The 22,606-nt window shown below is 43.6% G+C and overlaps 2 protein-coding genes across 7 annotated transcripts in view; one reads left to right on the plus strand and one right to left on the minus strand.

The window, feature by feature from the left end:
* LOC311064750 (voltage-dependent L-type calcium channel subunit beta-4-like) overlaps window positions 1-22,606 on the minus strand; it is a gene marked incomplete at both ends in the record, with an annotated part of 48,651 nt that overhangs the window by 13,867 nt on the left and 12,178 nt on the right. The window lies entirely within an intron of this gene.
* LOC311065144 (SUN domain-containing ossification factor-like) lies at window positions 1,274-6,451 on the plus strand (the record flags this gene model as incomplete). Its single annotated transcript, XM_084085361.1, has 3 exons — window positions 1,274-5,003; window positions 5,056-5,310; window positions 6,315-6,451. The coding sequence occupies 3 exons, from the start codon at window positions 1,274-1,276 to the stop codon at window positions 6,449-6,451; spliced, it is 4,122 nt and encodes a 1,373-aa protein (XP_083941487.1).

The raw sequence follows: 22,606 nt of genomic DNA on the forward strand, positions 1-22,606 counted from the left end.
TAGTTCAGCCAGAACGCGCAGACACAACAGGTTTCCCAAATACAAATACAACAACAACAACAACTACAAAATAATTCACCTTTAGAGATTACAGTACTGCTGACATTCTAGGGCATTACGAATACTACAGGCTTGGAGGAAAGCCTGATGTGCTTGGGTTAGGTTAGGGCTGAAAAGGCGGACCGATTCTCTGGTCATCAAATACCAACGCATGCATCGAAGGCTAGCATTTGGAGACACATTTTTTTGTATCTTTATGATTCTTGGTTTTGGGAAATTATGAGAACTAACTAACACCAGCTAACACCATCAAATGACACATGTTTATAATTTCACATAGAATAAAGCGTAAAAAAATAATAAAAACGACAGGCTTCTACTGGGTCTGTGTGTTACTTGCTGATTTACATGACAACGCTCTCCGTTGTCACTGACAATGACGTAGTGTGTTCATGGGAATTGGTAAGGGGACGCATTGCGCAATATGTGACTTGCTTTCAGATGTAAACACAACTGTAGTGAATGATGGAGCATGTCAAACAAAATTTGTCTTTGGGGAAGTTCACAATCACAAGGCTTGAAACTACGATCAATACACAAATTCCAACACTTACTGCAGAAGAGCATAAATAAGGGATCTACTGAATCAGAGGATAACAGTTTCCCATTTTCAGTTATGTCTTCCACCCAGGGGTGGCACGGCCATTCACTGTGCGTACAACGCGACACCCTCACTCTCACAGATCCGTGATTTCATACCCAGACTTTCTGCAAAAAAACTTTTTTTTTAAAATTAATTTATTTATTTTTGATAATAAATCGGTAAAATCAGGCAAAAATAAGAATTAAATAGCATAAGCCTAACCTAACCCTAACCCTAACCCTAAAACCGAAATAAAGTAACCACAAAAACGGAGAGAAAACGAACAAAATCCCCCCAAAAAACGGAAATAGCGCGCGCGCAAGCACAGGACCTTCTGGGAGCCCGTGACGTCGCTGCTTCCACCTTGTTAACAACAAGGATGTTTACATGTACACAATAATCAAAATGCTAACTTGTAACAACCAGGTTATGGCAATAATGCAATTGATGCATATTATATTTATTTTAACTGCCCAAATACGGAGACACAGTATTGACATCACAGCATTGATGTCATAGATGACTTATAAATAAAATGTCCTTTTCAGTTTATTTAGCTACAACAGAGTGGGATTTTTAGATTGTATTATTATACGCCAAAGAGAAAGGTTGTTGGTCACAGTGAAGATAATGAAGACGTTCCATGCTTTGGTGATGTCCCTAATTGTAGCTCTCCTGTGCTGGTACCCCTGTCAACATGTGTATTGTTCAGAGCAGATCTTCTTTGGTCCAGGTCAGTCTACTAGGGACTGCGACCCACGTGACCAAAACCAGGAGCATGACTTGAAACAGCACAAGGGGGTGGAAGAATGTCCGTCACAAATGTCATATAATTTCGGACAGGAGAAACAGGGGCCTGTTGTCTTAGAGCAGCTGCCAGCACAGAAAATACACCAAGACAATAATGAACAGACTGTGAATCCAATAGAGGCTGAGATAGTGGAGGAGGAAGTCAAATCTGAAGAGGTACCTGTGGCTGCTGCAGAGCCAGAGCCCCAGCCAGACCTCCAAACTGACATGGACCTCCACAACCACGACCATGACCAGGGCCAGGCGCCTCCAGCCTCTTCCACACCCAACCCCACCCCAGCCACAGACACAACTACTGCCCAGGTCCAGGGCTCCACAGACTGCCCAGCTCCACCTCCAGCAGAGCTCCCCAGCTACGCCTCACCTCCTACGCAACCTATCTTGGGCTCGACCACAAATTCAACTTCAAACCCAGTAAAGCATCAATACACAGCTACCTCACATAGTGGCAGGCCAGACCACACAGGCGTGGATGTGGAAGGCATAGAGACCCAGTCAGGGCAGGACCCCGGTTCTGGTCCAGAAGTGGAAGACCAGACCTCTCTGGTTACTGTGGACCAGGAGCAGCATCAGGCCCATGGGCTGTCAGATGATCTGGACCAGGGTGGCGTAGCCTCGCACACACAACAAGATCAGCAGGTAGTGGATGCGAGTGTGGGGAAGGAAACAGACCCCTCAGTGCCCAGTAAAGAGGACATCCCCACCTTTGACGAGTGGAAGAAGCAAGTCATGGAGGTGGAGAAAGAAAAGATTCAGTCTCTACATACCTCAACTAATGGCAGCCCCCACCCAGTGAGGAAAGCCCAGAAAAACTTCAAGAATAACTATGCCTCTGTGAAGTGTGGAGCCAAGGTACTCTCTGCTAACAATGAAGCCAAGAGTATCTCAGCTATTCTAAAGGAGGACATGGATCTTTACATGCTGAATCCATGCAGCAACAAAATTTGGTTTGTCATAGAGCTCTGTGAGAATATTCAAGTAAAGCAGCTGGACTTTGCTAACTTCGAACTCTTCTCATCCACACCTAAAGACTTTCTGGTGTCCATCAGTGACAGGTATCCAACCAATAATTGGGTGAAGCTGGGTACATTCCATGGACATGATGAGCGCACTGTCCAGAACTTCCCATTGGACGAACAGCTTTACAGCAAATATGTGAAGATGTTCACCAAGTACATAAAGGTTGAGCTTCTCTCCCACTTTGGATCGGAGCATTACTGTCCCCTCAGTCTCATCAGGGTTTTTGGCACCAGTATGGTGGAGGAGTACGAGGAGATAGCAGACTCCGAGTATCCCTCAGAGAGACTGGAGTACTTGGATGAAAACGATGACTACCCACCTGGTTACCAACCACCTGAGGAAAAGGCTGCTAAGAACTTGCTTGACTTCACCACCAATGCCATCTCAAACATGCTCAACAACATTGCTACCAATGTGCTGGGGCGAAAGCCAGAGCTGGACGGTGGAGCGCACATAGAAGCCAATTATACAACAGGGGTGCAGAATAAGCTTGAGGGGAACTCATCAGTACCTCGCACACCCACACCAACTGAAGCACTGTGTGCTGATACTACATTGGAGACAACAGAGGCTGGACAGTCTGTGTCCCAGGAGGTCTATGATGTATCCCGAGTGTCCTTATTTAACTCACAGGAGGAGAGACAGATTATCACTCTTGTGGAGGAGGACGAGGAAGGGGAGGAGCCCAGACGGTCCACAGTCACCCTGATAGAAGAAAAGGAGGGGGAAGAGGAGCAGGAGGAGCAGATGAGAAGGGAGACGAGCAGGAGACGTAGGGAGAGCCAGGTGTACTGTCCTCTCTTGCGCAAGTCGTCCCTTTCTCTGTCCTGCATGGCCACACTACCGGAGCTGCTGCATCAATGGTGCTCTGTCCGGCTGTCCAAGGAGAGGCAGCCCAGCCTCAGACAGTGGAACATCCATGCTCAAACCTGCATACCTCCTGCTCACCTGCACACCCCTGCACCTATGCAAACACCTGTCACCGCCCCCAGCATGTGCCCCCAGGAGGATGCCCTTCCACTCACAGAGAGCATCCCAGAACCAGGGATGGGTCAGATCGAGGTCAACCCCCCTGCAGAGGCGCACACCATGAGCGTGCACCCTATCGATCACACCCCCGACTTGAACACAGACATCCTGCTTGAGCTCAGTAGAACCACCGCCATCCCTACTCACAGCCTCTCATATGCCTCCCTGACTCTGCCCACCCAGGAGGACAACACCCTACCTCACATAAAAGACGCAGCCCTGAACCCTGACCCCAATCCAACCCTCCAGGTGATACCAATTCCAGAGACACAAAAGGCTAGCAGTGTCACCCTGACACCCAGCCCAAACTCTCCCCTTCAGCCTCTGGCCTCTGAGACGGCCTCAGCAGACCTGGTCTGTCCCATCAAAGAGCAGCTGGTCCAGCACATTCCCACAGCCATCAGGCCTGCAGACATGATCCCCCCTCCCACTGAGCTGCCCACAGCCATCCCACAGCCAGACTCTCACACGGACGGGCTCAGGTCAGGCTTGGACAACTCGGAATCACAGATACACGGCCCCCAGGCTTCCCAGAACCACAGGGAGCAAGTTGACTTGTTCACCCACGCCAGAGAGCCCCATCAACGGGCAGACTCGGTGGATGACCTGCTTCTGAGCACAAACGGCAATGGGAATATCCACCAGATCTCTACCGACTTGTATGCGGAGCTGCAGAGTGCTGAGGAATATAATGGCAGGGGGGCAGGTAATGGGAATGGCGGAGGGCTGCTGAACACTGGAACTGTGCATGACTCAAGTCAGAAAGAGAGCGTGTTCATGAGGCTGAACAACAGGATCAAAGACCTGGAGATGAACATGAGTCTGTCAAGCAGATTCTTGGAGGAACTCAGCCAAAGGTACCGTAAGCAGATGGAGGAGATGCAGAAAGCTTTTAACAAGACCATCATTAAACTGAAAAACACATCCAGTATTGCTGAGGAGCGGGACCAGAAGCAGACAGATTTCATTCATGTTCTGCAAAGTCAGCTGCAGAACATGACTAAGCTAATGCTCAACCTCACCGATACATTGGGCCAGCTGCAGAGAGAGGTATCGGACCAGCAGAGCTACCTGGTGGTGTCCCTGGTCCTGTGTCTGTCTCTGGGTCTTTTGCTGTGTCTGAAGTGTTGTCGCAGCTCTTCTCCCAACCCTCACATGAACCCCGCTAACCTGCCCAAGAGCAACCATTATCCCAGCCACAAGAGATGCTTTACTTATCATGATTTTAGTCTAAAGCTGACCTGTCTGTTTGAAGTAGGTTCAGATGACTTGTACATTGTAGAACCAGTCATGGTTATGCCTCTGAAGCTGTTGGACCCCTCCACTCTGCTCACCAATGGGGGCCCCAAGGTCAACAGCTGCATCGACCCCTGTGCTTCACAGCCCCCTCCTCCAACTCCTCTATCTCTGCCTTCCCCACCTCCCCCTCTGCCTCCCAACACCTTTGTAGAGGAGGTGTCATCGCTCTCCCCCTCCTCCAAGGAGTTCCCGTCGGAGACCAGCAGCTGTTGCTCGTCCACCCACTCCGAGGGTTCCTCTCCACGCCTCTGCAGAGGAGGTGTCGTCGCTCTCCTCCTGCTCCTCCAAGGAGTTCCAGTCGAAGATGAGCAGCTGTTGTTCGTTCACCCACTCCGAGGAGTCCTACACCAGCTGCCTGCCTCCTCCTTTCCCCATCTTCTCCTTGGGTCTCTGCAATGGCCACACCCTGCCCCTCCCCCTGCCTCCCTCCAAGTCTCATCAGGAGAAACACTCGTTGAAGAGGCGGAAGTCTCGGCAGGCGGAGCTGCATTTCTCCTCCATGCCTGCAGGTCTCCATGCATTTTCAGTTCACACGTCAGAAAATATACTGTAGCTCTAGGGTCTGAATACACAAGAACACACACACAAAGTGTCTGACACACCACTGGTGCGTTTCCAAATGTAAACACCTTTCAGTCACTTATACTCAAGCTCCCAGTCCCGGTCCCAGACCTACTGGTCCCTGTTAAGGAGCAGTTGGTTCATTCTCTTAGGCAGAGTATTTCATTGCAGTAGACCTCAGCTCACACAAGGAGGGAAATAAACTATAGAGTTTTTTTCTTTGCTCTAATCCTTTGTTTAATGCAAGCTTCCAATAAAAGATAATGTAAAACAAACCAACAACAATTTTGTATAATGACACTGCTGTGCTTAGTTTACTAGAGCAGGATGAAGTAGAACATGGTCTAGTTCTAAGTGACTTTGTCAGCAGGTGTGAGGCCTCACAAGACCAAAGAGCTGATTCAATATTTTAGATGCAACGCTCAACCATCCACTTCATCTAGGATCAGAAGAGAGATCGAGTTGGTGAGTATAAATACTGTATCTTGGTCTTAGTATACAAACTGTGATGTGTTGATGCAATTTTTTGAAGAAGCCAACAGCGCGCAAACTTTCTTAGGAAACTTTTTTTATATTGACAAACAAACACAGTTCTCACTATATAAGAAATATTTTATTATTGATCGTATCCTTTGTTATTGTATTGTATGCTGGTATGGACATTCCAAAATCCCTCACAAGAACAAATGAGGAAAAACGGAATAACTGTGGGGCACATCCTATTTTTGGCTAAGAGATTTGGTGTAGAAAAAACGGTCCAACTACAGTTGCAACTCAAGTCTGTTTCACTACGACCATAGGGTTTAAGTGGTAAAAGGCAGGTGCTGAACTTCAATGATCAAAGAATAATAAAAGTTTGCGCACAGTAGCTCCCTTCAATTACTTTATTTTGGCACCACCCGAGTGAGCGATGTTTCGAGCACACTGCTCTTCTTCGGACTGAAATTCATAGGGGAGCAGCAGGCTGACCTGTACCATTTGTACCTGATCATGCTGACTGAGAAGGCAGACAAAGTCTGCACTCTGCAGGGATACATCTCATCCATTTTCAGTGGAGTTCGAGGCACTCCCTTCTGGTGGGACTCTTGATACCCCAAAATCAAAACCAGACAAGAAAAACACTCATTTATTCCCACAGCAACAGTTCATTTAAACAAGATGGACCATGGAGAGTTTGGGAAACAAATGGACTAGGGGATGTGGAACACATGGACTACTAGGGGAGGGGATGTGCAGTATAATTTCTTGCTGTCCTAACATCCGTTCTGACAACAATACAGCACTGATACTGTATTTGTAATGACAATATATTGATACTGTTTTTGCTAATGGTCTTTGGGGGATGTCTGCATTCATTTATGTCCTAACAGTCATTTAAGTGACAATACTATACTGATACTGTATGTTTTCTATCCATCCATCCATCCATCCATCCATCCATCCATCCATCCATCTATCTATCTATCTATCTATCTATCTATCTATCTATATATCTATACTAAGTGATATTTTTTGGTTAAAACAAAAAGGTTTTTGTTAAAAGGTTAAAGCACTATATTCTGATAGTAAACATTGCTTGTTACAGGGGTCTCCCCATCTCTCCAGCTCTTTAATAAAGAGAAAATACATTTTCAGGTAGGTGACACATTTCAGCCAATCAGGAGAGTGTACCCATTTATAAGCTTAATTTTTTATAGTGTCTAGATCCAATTTAGTCTGCTCATTTGTTTGTGTAATAATCACTTCCTTCAAGTTTCACTTGTTGTCTCCGCCAAGCCGAAGGCATGGTGGAGAGTATGTTTTCACTTTGTCCGTCCGTGTGTGTGTCCGTCCGTCTGTGAACACCTAACATTGCTCAAGCTTCATGTGACATCACAATATGTAATATAAATAGGTAAGACAGAATTAATCAGGAACAGTACTTTCTTTTACCACCTCGCCTGGCGGAGACCTGTGCTCCAAGGAGCACATTTTCTAGTTTCGATGAAACTGGTATCCCAAACTAAAATTGCATTTTCTGTTTACTGAAGAGCTGGTGAGACATGGAGACTCCTGTTACTGAACAAACACTCTATCTATAGCAACGAATACTATCAGAATATAGAGCTATTTAACACTTATTTTAATCAAAGAAAATCTCTTACCCTACCTTTATTCATTATTTATTTTATTTTATGATTATTATTATTGGTAGACAGCTTACATGTACCTTATATGTTTGCCTGGTCTGTGATGACATCTAGGATTGCTGCTATAGATGAGTTTGGATTATAGTTGTTAACAGAAGGATATTCAATCGTATGAGTCTTTTTTAACAGCAGGAGGAGAGAATAAGTGAGTGAGTGGGAGGGTGCAGCAAAGATCCAGGTGTGTGAATGTAGTGTGTGTGTGTGTGTGTGTGTGTGTGTGTGTGTGTGTGTGTGTGTGTGTGTGTGTGTGTGTGTGTGTGTGTGTCTGTTTAGATAGGGCACTGCGTTGCTTGGCATATTTACCGCCGCCTCTTCTGGGATCAAAGACCGCCTGATCAAAGTCGGCCGACCAGCCGAAAGAGCTCAGAAAGAATGAAGCCAGTGGAACTAACCTCGCGTCACCAGGCTTTCTAAATGGCCTCGTTTTTGTTACGAATTGACCAGCATGATCCGGTCTAGACCCTGCCTACATTAGAGCCTGCTCACTAATATCCATATCCGGATGGCATCTACTTGTAAACAACAACAAAAAATCAGTGGACACTGAAAGTTATCACATGTCAGTATCGTGCATTTTATATTGCATTCTCAATGACTTCAGCCCAGGGACTTAACTATTTTCAACAACAATGTACAAATATTTAAACCTTTCAAACTAACCAAGATTATTTTACCTAGATGATATACGGTGCATAATAAAGATCTGAAATACACCTCAGTAACTCTCAGTAATTGAACCAATTTTGTGTAATGCTAGGATTAAAGTGTCAGATATAGTGAGCGAGAGAGCATGCTTACTATGGTCAAGGGAGCTTTGGTTTTAGCAAGAGAGAGACCATGGTCCATGAAAAACGGTTCCAACTACTTGTGTAGGAAATTGCCGTTTAAAAAAGCATGAGCAATAATTAAGTTGACATTTCAAGAAATGTTGTCTTGGACATGAAGAGATTTTAGGCTACATGAGGAAGCAAGGCCAATTCCACCTGTTAGCCTCTGCATCCCATGATAATGACTGAGGATAATTATAAGTACATATTATTCTGCTCCTGTAAATGGTCTCTCGCTGATCTGTTTCTTAAGCAGAAAACCGTTTGCTTCTCTGTTCTTTCGACTGATTTAAATTAAGATGCATTATCTGCCAGCCTGCAGATGGTAGGGGGATATTTTCTCAAGCCCAAAAACCTAGTTTCGCGTGGTACTGCTTACAGTCACCTCTTGTACAAGTATTAAATACTGTTCTGCTACAAATGAAAGCAGTCACATACGAGCACCTTTACCGCCAAGGAGGGCATGTAAGAACGACTCTCCCACTGCCTATGCTAGCATGTTATGTACATTTTTTAGCTGGTAATGCAGTGAAAATATGTTTTTTTAAAGTGCTATACAGCACAAATGATAAGACCACAGTTCAAGTAAGTTCAATAGTAAGTTACACAATTTAACATAAAGATCCAATCTAAATAACATTCTTAACATTTGTGGTCAAGAAAAAAGTGTCTAAGTAGCACAAACATTTTGGGGTACTGGGGATGAGGTGGAGTCTGAAGAGGTGGTTCTTTAAACTATGGTGGAAAATTGGGAGTGTGTTTGCAGTTCTTCTGACTGCTACTCTTACCTAAAATACCCATTTTGTTGTAGTCATTCTAAAACAAAAGTCACTAAATTGGAAATACAACCTTTTTTTGAACATGGGCCTATGTGCATGTGTACGGGTGTGTTTGTGTGTGTGTGTGTGTGTGTGTGTGTGTGTGTGTGTGTGTGTGTGTGTGTGTGTGTGTGTGTGTGTGTGTGTGTGTGTGTGTGTGTGTGTGTGTGTGTGTGTGTGTGTGTGTGTTTCCATACGTCCCCAGGAGGAATCGGTCTCATTCCATCACTATCAGAAGAGCTCTCTCCCCCTTCCCTCACCCTCCTTATTAACGAGTCAGTTGCTGCTGGGTGTGAGAAGGGGTAAAAAAGCCCTCCCATTCATTGGGCGAGAGGGTGGGGGGCGAGCGAAACTGAGAGAAATAGACCAACTACAAGATATAAGTCACTTTCGTCAAGACTGCACTAGTGCTATCCCCCACCCCCCCCCCCGCACACACACAAACACACGCATCACGCCGAAGCATTGCAAGGCAGTTGTTACAGATTCAGTGCTTCTCAGCATCACATTCAGCCTGCCTGCCTGCTGTGAGGGGGTGGATTGCAAGGGGGGCCAGGGGGACGCTATTTCAAGCCTCCTGACGAAGTTGGTTGCAAGACATTGGCTGTGACGACTGCACATCATCTGTACCGCGCAGCACAGTGGGGGCTTTAAGTAAGGTCTCACTCCGGGGGCCACAAAGGCAAAAGATTACAGCTCTTTTGTTCTGTCCACTGGTAGCAAAGTGAACGTGTCAATGTGATGTAAGCCTCTTTTGAGGATGAGATTAAATGTAGGGTAAGTGATTTTCTTTGGTTAAAATAAGTGTTAAATAGCTCTATATTTTGCTAGTACTCATCGATACAGAGCATTTGTTCAGTAACAGTAAACAACTTTTTGTTTTAACCAAAAAATATCACTTACCCTACCTTTAAATGAATGCTGGTGCTTTTAAAGTTTCTATGAGTGTACTAGTAGCCCTGTACTAGGAATACTTCAAACACTGAAGATGATAAGGTTCGATCCAACATTTAATGCGCTCACACTTTCTACACTACTCAGAAGAATGTCTTAATCGGAGAGGAGCATGTTCTTGACTTAGCGGAATTCACCTTTAGCTAACTGGCACTGTACAGTATGCCTGATCTCCCATGATGTTAGAGATCTGGCTTAACTTGCACTTGAAACCAACTAGGTGCGCAGAAATAAACACACAGACGCTGACCCTTTTCTGCTCAATTGAAATCCACACCCCTCAGAGAGTGTGTTGGTGAAGTTTCAAGGCAATCCAGTAATGTTTTTATGAAATTGGAAGTCGTTGGGACCACCCACCAAGTATGGAGCCTATAGCATGCTGGGAACTGGTGTTACGGCTGTTTAAACCCTAGCCAATAGAAACATAGAGGGGCCGGGGCATCAGCAAATCACAGGCCGTCTCTAGTGGCCATCTAAGAGCACCCACCAAGTTTTGGGCCTTTAGCATGCTGGGTACTGGAGTTATGGCTGTTTAAAGCCGTGCCAATAGGAACACAGAGGGGGCGGGGCTTAAGAAATTACAGCCTGTCCCATAAGACCACCCACCAAGTTTCGAGCGTTGGTGCCCAGTTTGGTGCGGATCGGAGCAACGGTGCGCCTCGCAGGTCTGCATGTTAGGTTTGTGACGTCCACCATCTTCCCACCCACCCACTAGGCAATTTTAATATAGGATTATAATATGGCATGATATTTTGTAGTTTTAAGAGCCTGTCTTCGCTAGGCCTGATAGGTATTGCCTTGGTACAGTCTCTCTTGTTATGGTTCAGCTTGTCCTTGTAGCAGCTAGAGTTAGTCAGGGCTGTTAGCAAAAAAATGTGGACAGGGCTGACAAAAGCGCCAATTTTTTTCTACATGCTCTCCATCACCATAAGTTTCATTTTGGACGGGGAGCCACGTCATCAAGATGGCGGAATGCGGCCATCTTGGATTTCAAAGATGGCCACCATGTAATAGCTGTAAGTGCCAATATCTCGGCTTCCAAGCCATTTAGATGGTTAATCTTGGCGTCAAGGAATGCATTTAAGCTATTGAGAATACCACTTTGTGGAGTTCTCCCCGTGTCTCCTAGGGTAGGTACCCTCACAAAAACATGCAGTAATCCTGGTCACTATAACGCCTCCCCCATGACAGCCAGGTCGCCTGATGGAGGGGAATGGAACTGGTTGGAATAACGTGTTCCGTCCACACGCTACGTCCTACCGGGGAAACTCCCTCCTGTCAGGTGACAAGAAGGTCAGTTGGCTCTCATGCATTGAAGGAGGCATGAGCTCGGCTCGCTGGTGTCTCGTCAGATTACCTAAGACACTGAAACTCTTGTCACATAGTTTACAGTGGAAAGTTTTTTTTCCAGTGTGAATACGCTGGTGTGTCTTCAGGTGACTTATCTCAGTGGTTCTCAACCTGGGGGTCGCGACCCCCAGGGGGGTCGCCAAATAATTTGGGGGGGTCGCCAGATTTTTGGGTGAATTTGAAAAAAAAAATTTTTTTTTTTTTTTTTTTTTTTTACAAAATATTTTTTTATGTTATCATTAATTCATGTTTTATCAGTTAATTTACTCAATTTACCCACTTTTTGCAAAAATGTTTTGATAATAAACAATTATCAAATAACCTATTATAATTAAATAACCTTCGCGCGCGCGAACGGGACCGCTCGCACGCGCGAACGGGACCGCGCGCGTGCACGCGGGGGGTCGCGGGAAATAATATCATTATTTTGGGGGTCGCGGCCTGAAAAGGTTGAGAACCCCTGACTTATCTGATTGAAACTCTTGTTACACTGTTTACAGTAGAAAGGTTTTTCTCCGGTGTGAATACGCTGGTGTGTCTTCAGGTGACTTATCTGATTGAAACTCTTGTTACACTGTTTACAGTAGAAAGGTTTTTCTCCAGTGTGAATACGCTGGTGTGTCGTCAGACTACCTAAGGCACTGAAACTCTTGTCACATAGTTTACAGTAGAAAGGTTTTTCTCCAGTGTGAATACGCTGGTGTGTCTTCAGATTACCTAAGTCACTGAAACTCTTGTCACACCGTTTACAGTGGAAAGGTTTCTCTCCAGTGTGGACATGCTGGTGTCTGTTCAGATGACCTAAGTCACTGAAACTCTTGTCACACCGTTTACAGTGGAAAGGTTTCTCTCCAGTGTGGACACGCTGGTGTCTGTTCAGACTACCTGACTCACTGAAACCTTTGTCACACTGTTTACAGATGTGAGTTTTCTTTCCTTTGTGAATCGTCTGATTTTTCTTTACATCTCCTGGTTGAGTTAAAACCTCGGTAAACCGTTGATGACTTTGAGATTTTGGTGGGTCTGTGTCTCCTTGTTTCCGGCTGGTTACAGAGCTGACTATTTGCTGACGGGCCTCTGAGCAGATATGTCCATGCCTCAGCGGTTGGCGGTTGAGGTTGCCGTGGCTCGGATGAGACGTGAAGGTACACTCAGAACAGGAGAGCTTAGTCTGGGAGGATTGGGACCACACTCCTCCCAGGAGTGGCGGTTCATGGTCAGCGCTGCTGCTGTACATGGACTGTGATGGGAACAAAGTTGTAGGTTCTGTTGAGGCTGGAAAATGTGCCCTCTCAATCTCCCTGTATTCTTTGTCCACCAAAGTTCTGTATACCTTTCTCTCACAACACGTGTGGACACAGCATCTTCTGGTCTAGAAGTGGAAGTCTAAAGTAACTTCACACCTCATATATCTGAGCAGAGCTTTGGTCTGACCTCACTCCTAACATAATCGGTTGCCATGCATACAGTACTGTACCTAGCAACACCGATGTGTGCAGGATGCCGCCCCCTCCATAATTGGGCAAGAGTGATGTCATCAATATGACATCATTACCATGACGCAGAGATCCACATCGAAGCCACGCCATGTGTTTCTCATTTTGTGTGTTTCTCATTTACTAATTAGTCAAGTAAATGACAGTTTAAGTAAAGTTTGCGGTACAACATGATGTGGTTTAAAACGTCTCACGAAGCTCATAACGGGTGATTATGACGCACCGCTCGTATCAGATATATTGCCAGAATGAACCAAATGTCCAAATCATGGCAGAAATAGTCACTTGTTGATATTCCCATGGTGGCCATCTTTGAAATCCAAGATGGCCGCCTTCTGCCATCTTGATGACTTGGCTCCCCGTCCAAAATGAAACTTATGGTGATGGAGAGCATATAGAAAAAATGTGCCGCTTTTGTCAGCCGTGTCCACATTTTCCTAACATCTGGTCCTAAGCAACCTGACTAAGTATGGTCTGATCCCTGAGCTCATTGGCAGAACTACCGTACCACAATCTGTGTCAGACTGTGTGTCTAACGTACTTCTCTCCATGATATCATGTACATTAAAGCATATCCATCACCACCTAGAATATTGTCTCGATCTCCTCTTGCCTCATCAATTACTGATAGATCCAGAACAGAGACAAAGACACATGCACAGCGCAGGAGGAGGCCCCTGTCCCTCGGGCCCTGGGGGACTCAGGAGAAGGCTACCACCCATAATGGCCCATTACAGTTAGTGCAACCTTCTCGATTCACCACATTATATAATGAAGTAAAAATGTAAAGTGTATTTTCACAGATGGGCTGTCTGCTTAGTCATGGGTTGTAGCTTTAGGGGGGAATTGTGTGGCGCCACCTATGTCCAGAAGTGAAAGCGCTTTCGGGAATGTGGTCTAAAGGCCCCATAACATGCAATTCCAATTTAGGGTTGATTGGATGTTGTGTTCATGTTGTATGGTGTCTTTTGAAAGAAATAGGCCCCTCCTAATAATTTTGGAAGCTAATTACAGGCAAACATTATGGGATATCAAAACCCTGTTTGATGCTAACCCTGACTCTTTGGTAAAAAAAAATATGTTTCTGCAACATTTGATTTGGGGTCGATTGGACGATAAGTTCATGACTTTTGGTATTTTCTGCAAAACAGGCCCCTCCCGCAAAAAAATCTGAATGACACAAATGTATCATATGACTGCAAAGATGTATAGCGATGTGTGTGAGTTTTGATTGATTGTATGACACAAGAGTTCAAGAGTTATAGGCCAAAACAGACAGACAGACAGACAGACAGACAGACAGACAGACAGACAGACAGACAGACAGACAGACAGACAGACAGACAGACAGACAGACAGAGGATTTTACTGTGTAACTGCAGTAAACTGCAGTAAACCAACAGACAAGGGAATAACACTCCAATAGTCAAGGATATGCTTGTCATACTTGCTTCTGTTTCCAAGCCTGTGCACAGAGCTCACATTGGCCTCCGGGCTAACACACACACCGGCACCTCCAGGATTAGTAGCCAATCATCACCCCTCACCCCTCCGACCGGGCCTGGTCACATGAGTAGTGTTACATAAGGGGCGAGGTTGAATGATGTGAGCCCTCAATGGCCGCCGCTACTACTGTTACAACCAATGACATCAATCAGTGGCCTTTGTTATTCATCACCCCCGCGCTGCCGATAACCCACTGTTGTACTGTCATTTACAAGTGCTCTTTATCTGACTCTCTGTCTGCCTTCATCTGTCATTTGATTTAAACACGTCTCTGCATTTCTGTCTGGTGGCCTTCCTTTTTCGACTTTGAACAAATTCTACCTGAACACTGCGCAGTGTGATTCTCCATGCATATGGCCTTTGAAAATCCAGATATGTAGTTGTATGACTGTGATACACAGTATTATATGCAGCATGGGCATGGCCAATCCCAGCCATCATTTTGATACAAAGTTGTTGATGTAACAACAAAGTTACATGTAGTTCAATTCAAAATAGTAAATAGTAGAAAATAATGTCCACATAATATCATGTAGTTAGAAGTTAAATGTGACGGCAATGTGGTATGATGATGTAATGCAATGAACATGATGTGCAACTCAGCACAAAAATCTAACGTTTACATTGTGAATGTGTGTCTGTGTGTGGGGGAGGGGGTTTATGGTCTTCCCTGTGATATACTGACTGAAGCAGAGAGCTGTGACGCCTCATATTGCTTTGTATATTGTTAGATTATCCCAGCAATGAACTCCTTTGCAAACACCATAATTCTAATCGTGGGTTAAGCCATTCAATCCGGGAACGCATCTGTGTCATTTTAGATGTCTTTGGCTATTAAAGAATAGCAGATCAAGCTCATAGCGTGGCACTCGGTGCTACAGTATGAGCTATGAGCAAACGTGAGCTTGTAGATCTGCTATTTTTGTGTGCAAATCTTTGAATATACATACATTTTTAACACAAATCTTTGCTTCTGCATGGGGGTCCCTGGAACAAAATATTTTGGGATGGGGGTCTGCGGCCAAATACATATGGTTTTGGGTGGTCCTTGACGTGAAAAGGTTTGAGAACCACTTTTTTTATAGCAACGTGAGTTTAAAAAATAAATAAAAACATTTGCAGAATCCCCAGAAGCAAAGATTTGAGTTAAAAAAAAATCACATAAAAAGTCACATAAAAATATATATATATTCAAAGATTTGCAGAAATTGTCATGATTTTTCAAAAGAAAATAGCAGCTCTACAAGCTCGTAGTGCAGCACTCGGTGCCACGCTATGAGCTTGTAGATCTGCTATTTTTGAATTGCTCAAAGTATAAAATAATGGTTATGGCAAAGAAAATTCAAATGGCACAGTATGTGTTCACGGATTGAATGGGTTAAATAGTAAATGGTGCATTTAACATGGTGCATAAAGCACTTAACAATGTGCATTACATTCACCCACACATTCACAGACCTCAGCCCTAACTGCTCATCGGGAGCAGTTGGGGGTTAATTGTCTTGCTCAAGGACACTTGACACTAACCTAGGGGGAGCCGGGGATCAAACCAGGAACCGTCCAAATACAGTGTTTAACAGCTGACTACTCTCAACTGACTGTGATCTGCAAAATAAAATGTAACATGTCGTGAATGTAAATTCATGCCATTGTTTCATTATTTGTGCTGAGGAGAAATCATATGGAACCTCATGGAATGTGCAATGTTTATAACAATTTATTTATAAAAGATTCCAAACCACTCACATGGCGTATGGGGTAAAATGCTGAATCCATTAACAAAATGAACCATGGAATCGCTATTTTTGGCAAATTTTGAATGGAAATTAAAATAATTAGCAGAGCTACAAGCTCACAATGCATTGCATTGTGATGCGTTGTGAGCTTGTAGATCAGCTATCTTCGCCCTTTGTCGTAAGATAAAGTATATAGGGCTTAAGTGGTTAAATAGTAGTGCTGTACATTCTGCAGTTATCATGCCCTCGTCAGGGTGTCACTTATAACAAACAAACCAGTATGTACTGTCATGTGGGGCCCAACTGTGTCAGGTGAAGGCATATAGAGATGGATGTTGGTTGACAATTTCTAAGTAATTTCATCTTATGCAAAAGCTTTCTCGCTTTGAGCTATCTAGATGCACTGGTGATAACAGAGCCACATCAGACCTCAAGTATGAAATAACCACAAAGAGCAGCAAATTATGAACAACAGTCTGTATAGGGTGAAACCGAGTGGATCTGCCCTCCATTTTCCTGGGCAGCCAGCTGGTCTACGCTCCCACTCCTGCAGACTCAGCCATACTGGAGGAAAAACTGGGCCTCAGCAAAAATGTTTACTTAACAGACGATGGCACAGTCTGTCGTCCTAGTAGACATTGCCAGATACTCTGCTCCACACAGCCCATTAACACCATCCATGCACACAATTCAATTCAAAGTACTGCACACAGTACAAGCATGAGAAGAGACAGTGGAGCCACACCAGCATGCTAACACCTTATTAGCACTGCTCACTAGTATTTGAAGAGATTTCCATGAAATATATTCTTCCATACAAAGTACAAAGCAAAAGATTAGGTTGACTGCAGACAGACAGAAACTATAATGCAGGTTGGAATTAATTCAAATCTTGGCGTTGAAAACAGTAGGTGATTACAGTGATGGCATGGCACACTTACAATATTATCGCAAGATTATAGTACATTTAGAAATCAAAGATGTGTCTGTATTTCTGGCATTTACCATATCCCCATACTGTATGTTGCAGTCAGCTTTAAAGAAAATGTGTGTACCCCCACCCCCCACCCCTATCTCTCATACACATGAAAGCTCATGGGAGCAAGTGAGGAAAAAAGTGCTTACAAAGGGCTGTTTGACATGTGGATTAGGCGTGATATATTGCTTAAAATTCCTGCCCTATTCACCAATTTCTTCTACTGAAAATCCGCTTCCCTTGCACAACCATCTCCTCCAATTACTGTCTCCAATGACACTTTCACGTCAGAACATGGATTTTGCATCATGATAACTCATATGAAGGCGGAAGAAGCATTTTGACGGAAACAGTGTTATCTCCTTAGTGAGCTCTTTCATGGGAGGGTTCTTCCCTCTACAAGCTAGACGTGTCCTCTAGGCCAGTCAAGAGTTGAATGTACATTAATGACAGACCTAGTAATCAATTCATACTCGCAGAGATATCATCAAACATGAATTGCTTAAGTTCCTGAAAAACATACACAGCAAAAACCTGAATGTTCACCTGTAAGAGTCCATTTTGATTTTACCATCCAAGAGTTGAAATAACACTCAGGATTTTAATGTGCAGAAGCAGAAAATACGCGTCACAAACAGCTGTCACCAAATTTGGTAGAAGACGAAGTACGCATGCAAGCGCCATGGATTACAGGTATAATGTGCTGCTACTGCAGAAACCCTGAAAAAATGGCTTGACTGCAGAAAAAGAAAACGCTATAAAAATACGTATCAATAATTTCATTAAAAAATAAATAGTGAACTGTGCAACAGAGGATGGGAATAGCATTAAGGCTTTCAAATCAATCTGCCCAGGAGTACGGAGAGGATTAATGCCTTTGTCTGGGGTTCCTATAGGCACCCGTGGTAACGATCTATTCAGAGCCATGGGAGTCTTTCCTTTGATACAAATAACTGTTATTTACTGCCTCATTACAAATTAAATCTATATGGAGACTGAAGAGGAAGCCACACCTTAGACCCAGTGGTGTTTTTGAGGTACTTTTACTTTACCGGAGTATTTCCAATTGTCTATACTTTTACTTCTACTCCACTACATCTCAGAGGCAAATATTGTACTTTTGCTCTACTACAATTATTTGAAAACTTTAGTTACTAGTTACTTTGCTAGTAAAATTAGTTAAATTATTATATTATAAAACATACATTAACCACTTTAGCCCTATTTTATACCTACATATCTACAAGCTCACAGCGCGTCACAGCACGTCACCACACCTTAAACCTACAGAGAACACCTCTCCATTTATGTTGGCTGAAAATAATGAAACACCTTTCTGGAAATATCTGCTTGCTCCACAGGGTTTACCTGTGGTTTTCATAGCACACAGCTAAATCTCCCCCTTCTGGCTCCATCTGTACATTCTCAGAATTTAATTAACATTCTGGATTTGACTGTACCACTGTGCTTTCTTTAACCACTTTCACCTGATCATATAGGTGAAAATGTTCAAATGTTTTCATTCTGAAAATAGGTGAGCTTGTAGATCACTTATTTTCAGCACGCTGTACGACAAAGTATAAATAAGGCTCGAGTGGTAAAGGGAGTTGTCTTATATTATGCATTTTCCCCCAAAAAAATTACGTATAAAAAAAAAGCTGAACTACATTGCAAATATGTTTTTTGGAACTCTGCCACACTACAGTACTTTGGCCACATAAGTCTTCCAAGAAAGTGAAAACATTGAGATTACGAGAAACGAAGGTGACATCATTTACCACCTCTTCACTTATAGCAAGAGGGAGAGAAGAATTCAGAGCACGAAGCACTTTAAAACATTCCTAAAATGACTCTCACGGGCACAAGCACACAAGCAACAGCCACCCCATCCACATTTGCTCTCTCTCTCTGTCTCTGTCTCTCTCACACACACACACACACACACACGCGCGCACGCAAATACGCACACACGCAAATACGCACACACGGTACAATGACGGGGTCATTAGTGAGGCTATTATCTAGGAGTGTCAAGTGGCCAGACTTGAGTCCATCGTGCCACACTCAAGCCTTATCTCTCCAGACGCCAAAGCTCGCTCTGCTTCCCAATCATCTCTCTCTCTCTCTCTCTCTCTCTCTCTGCTTCCCAATCATCTCTCTCTCTCTCTCTCTCTCTCTCTCTCTCTCTCTCTCTCTCTCTCTCTCTCTCTCTCTCTCTCTCTCTCTCTCTCTCTCTCTCTCTCTCTCTCTCTCTCTCTCTCCTGCCCTCCACACCTATCAGGTCATACTGACGCTAGAAGCACACAGAATCCTCCATGTTTGCAAGTAGGGCCATATACAGTCTTTATGAACTATGAAACTTCACCAGCAGGTAGAAGGCATGGTCATATACTACCATATTGGAACACACATATGCTGCATCTACTAATATCATAAATGTCAATACTCCTTATGTGTGGCCTATAATACCTTCATGTGTTAACATTTAGAAATGAGTCATGCAAAATCCTAGCATACTGTAACATAACAGATCATCCAGTAGTCACAGGCTGAAGATTGCTGGACTCCGTGACCTCAGTCATCTCGCAGAAGTCTTGGACAAAGACTCACTTCCTAAAAAGTCCAACACTAACAGGCCAATGACAGCACTGATAGTCAAGCACAAGGCCACTAAAAGCCTCAGATACGTTGAACTGAAATACTGCCAATACAGCACTAAAACTGGGTTACAGCAAGATAGACTGTGGACATACTGTAGTACTCCAATAGCCTATCAGCTAGACTAGAGAGTTTTGTATTCAGTGGCAACCTTGGATGTTTACCGCCTTGTTGTTTTGACGTTAGGTTTTGGTTAGGTCACCTTCAGTTCTAAAATGTTTATGTGAGAAAGCTTTCTTGTGACTTTAAATATGCAATGGTGTCAGGTAGGACACCTGCTGGTTGTAGTACTGCCTGAAGCACACAAGCGCAATATCTCCGCTGGCACATGATTTGATTCATTTGACTGCTGACTACAGTCACTGACACAATCTGCTCCATCTCTGATTTTGGCCGAGACATGAATGAACTGAAGAATCTCAAACGGAATTAAAGACTCCGGCTTTATTGACATGACTTCAGAACCAGTGACTCTCAATGCTTATATTTCACATATGATGAGAAGTGATAGATTTCCCACCAAAATCCTAATTCCGAATCAGACAGAGATCATTAACCCATTCAATCCGGGAACGCATCAGTGTAATTTTAGATTTCTTTGGCAATAAACAAAATAGCAGATATACAAGCTCATAGCGCAGCACTCGATGCCACACTATGAGCTTGTATATCTGCTATTTTTGAATAGCCAAAGAAATCTTAAAATGACACAGATTCCCGGTCTTAATGGGTTAAGGGTAACAGACAGAAAAGTGTTGTTAGATCCCGGCTCTTTGGGAATCCACACTCCAGTAGTTGTAATACTAGTTGTATTGTATTAACGCACTCTACCAAACAGATTGCTTCAAACTGAAGGATTTCAGTTTGAATTTAAATCATAAAATCATTAGATCATTGGATCTCTACTTGGAAATTGTAGCCTTTGGTAAAAGGTCCTACTTGGTTGCTATGACTCAACAGTGTGCATTATAGCTTAGCAGGTAATTATTTCCTCGCCAGGAGGCCGGAACGGCCGAAGGCTGAGGATTATGCCGGGGGACCAGTGGGGGTCCTCACTGGCAGGTGAGTCAGTAGGATACAACAGCAGTGTGTGTGTGTGTGGGGATCAATTGGCATAACTCAATATTATATATTTTACTAGACATCGGCTGGGATGATGGATGGTAATATTGTGATATAATATGGCTTAAGATAAGTGTTGTCTTTTCCTGGTTTTAAAGGCTGCATTACAGTAAAATATTATGTTATATTATTTGCCTTTGCTCACTTAAAAAAAAAATATACATTGTGTAAATATTTAGCCATCCCCATAATATTGCCACAACCCACAATATCAATATCAAGATATTTGGTCAAAAATATTATTAGGTTTCGAGAGCCTGTAAGGCTTCGAACCCTATTACATCTCTACACTTTCACTATTATTATTATTATTCTTCCGCCGTTTTTGCCAGTTCTGGCCTAACCGCCTGGTCACTTCTTATGAAATTCGGCAATATGGTAGAGGGCTATGCCAAACGGCGAAAACCCGAAACTCACAACCATTGGCCAAAGGGTGGCGCTGTAGCACTCAATTGAACATGCCAACTTTGAACAGGTACAGCTCATGCCCTGTTCGACCTACAGCCATGAAACTTCGATACACACATGCGTCTCCTCATGCCTAACAACTTTCGCTGTTTGACTTTTGACCTCTGACCTTTAGATCTCCCACCATTTCGAATTCTATGAAAAGCAGTAAAAAGCAGTAAAAAAATCACTTCTCCTGGGATTTATGAGCAATCTGTACGAAACTGTATACACATGAACTTTGGACCAATGCCGACAAACGTAACTTAGCGGATTTTCCATAAGTGAAAACGTTAAGCTTTTATAAGCCAATGAAAATTGCAGCTTTTTTTAAATTATTCATCTGCCCCTAACACATACATGCAGACTCACATTTGTTTGACACTTTGCAATATTGTAGAGGGTCCTTCCAAGTATCACTGAAACCAATCTTACTCCAATTGGTCAAAGGGGGGCGCTATAGCAATTTTTTGAAAATGCAAACTTTAAACAGGCAAAAGTCATGCCTCGTTTGGCCGACAGCCGTTAAACCTGCTTACACATGTGCCTTGACTCATGAGGAACACATGTATCACTTTGACCAGTAAGCTCTGCCCTTAGATTGTCTGCAATTTTGAGCAGTTTGAAAAACATTTAAATCCAGGATTTCTGAGCAATTTGCATGAAACTGTGTCAAATACATGTTTGAGGCCCTTTTTCACAGGTTCAGGTGTGTTGGTTCAATAGCTTGATCGCTTAATCATCTGCCTTGAAACCATAGGGTAGCCGGTTCGAATCCCACCTCAGGTAGACTTAATTATAATTGCATTGCACACAACATGACTAAACCAATGAATACATGTGCAATTGTTAAAGATGACGAGAAATGCATACTTGAAAGTAGTTCTTTTCAATGTATGACGTACTTCATTCGCGCTTTTGTTTTGTTTTGTTGGATTCTCCCTTTTCACTGTCTAAGGCTGTGTACTGGATAGCTCCACCAGTAGAGTGTGAGTCTCATGTGCCGAAGGTCCCTGGTTCGAATCCCACTTATTACAGTTCACATTTAAATTGCATTGTACAAAACATGACCCTGTTAATTCAGACAAGTGCAATGTTTAGACAATAACACGAAATGCTTTTGAGAGTAGTTTTTTTTAATGTATGACATACTTTCTTGTGAAAA

This window comes from Gymnoscopelus microlampas (assembly GCF_963454915.1).
Source record: "Gymnoscopelus microlampas genome assembly, chromosome: 17".
Classification (NCBI taxonomy): Eukaryota; Metazoa; Chordata; class Actinopteri; order Myctophiformes; family Myctophidae; genus Gymnoscopelus; species Gymnoscopelus microlampas.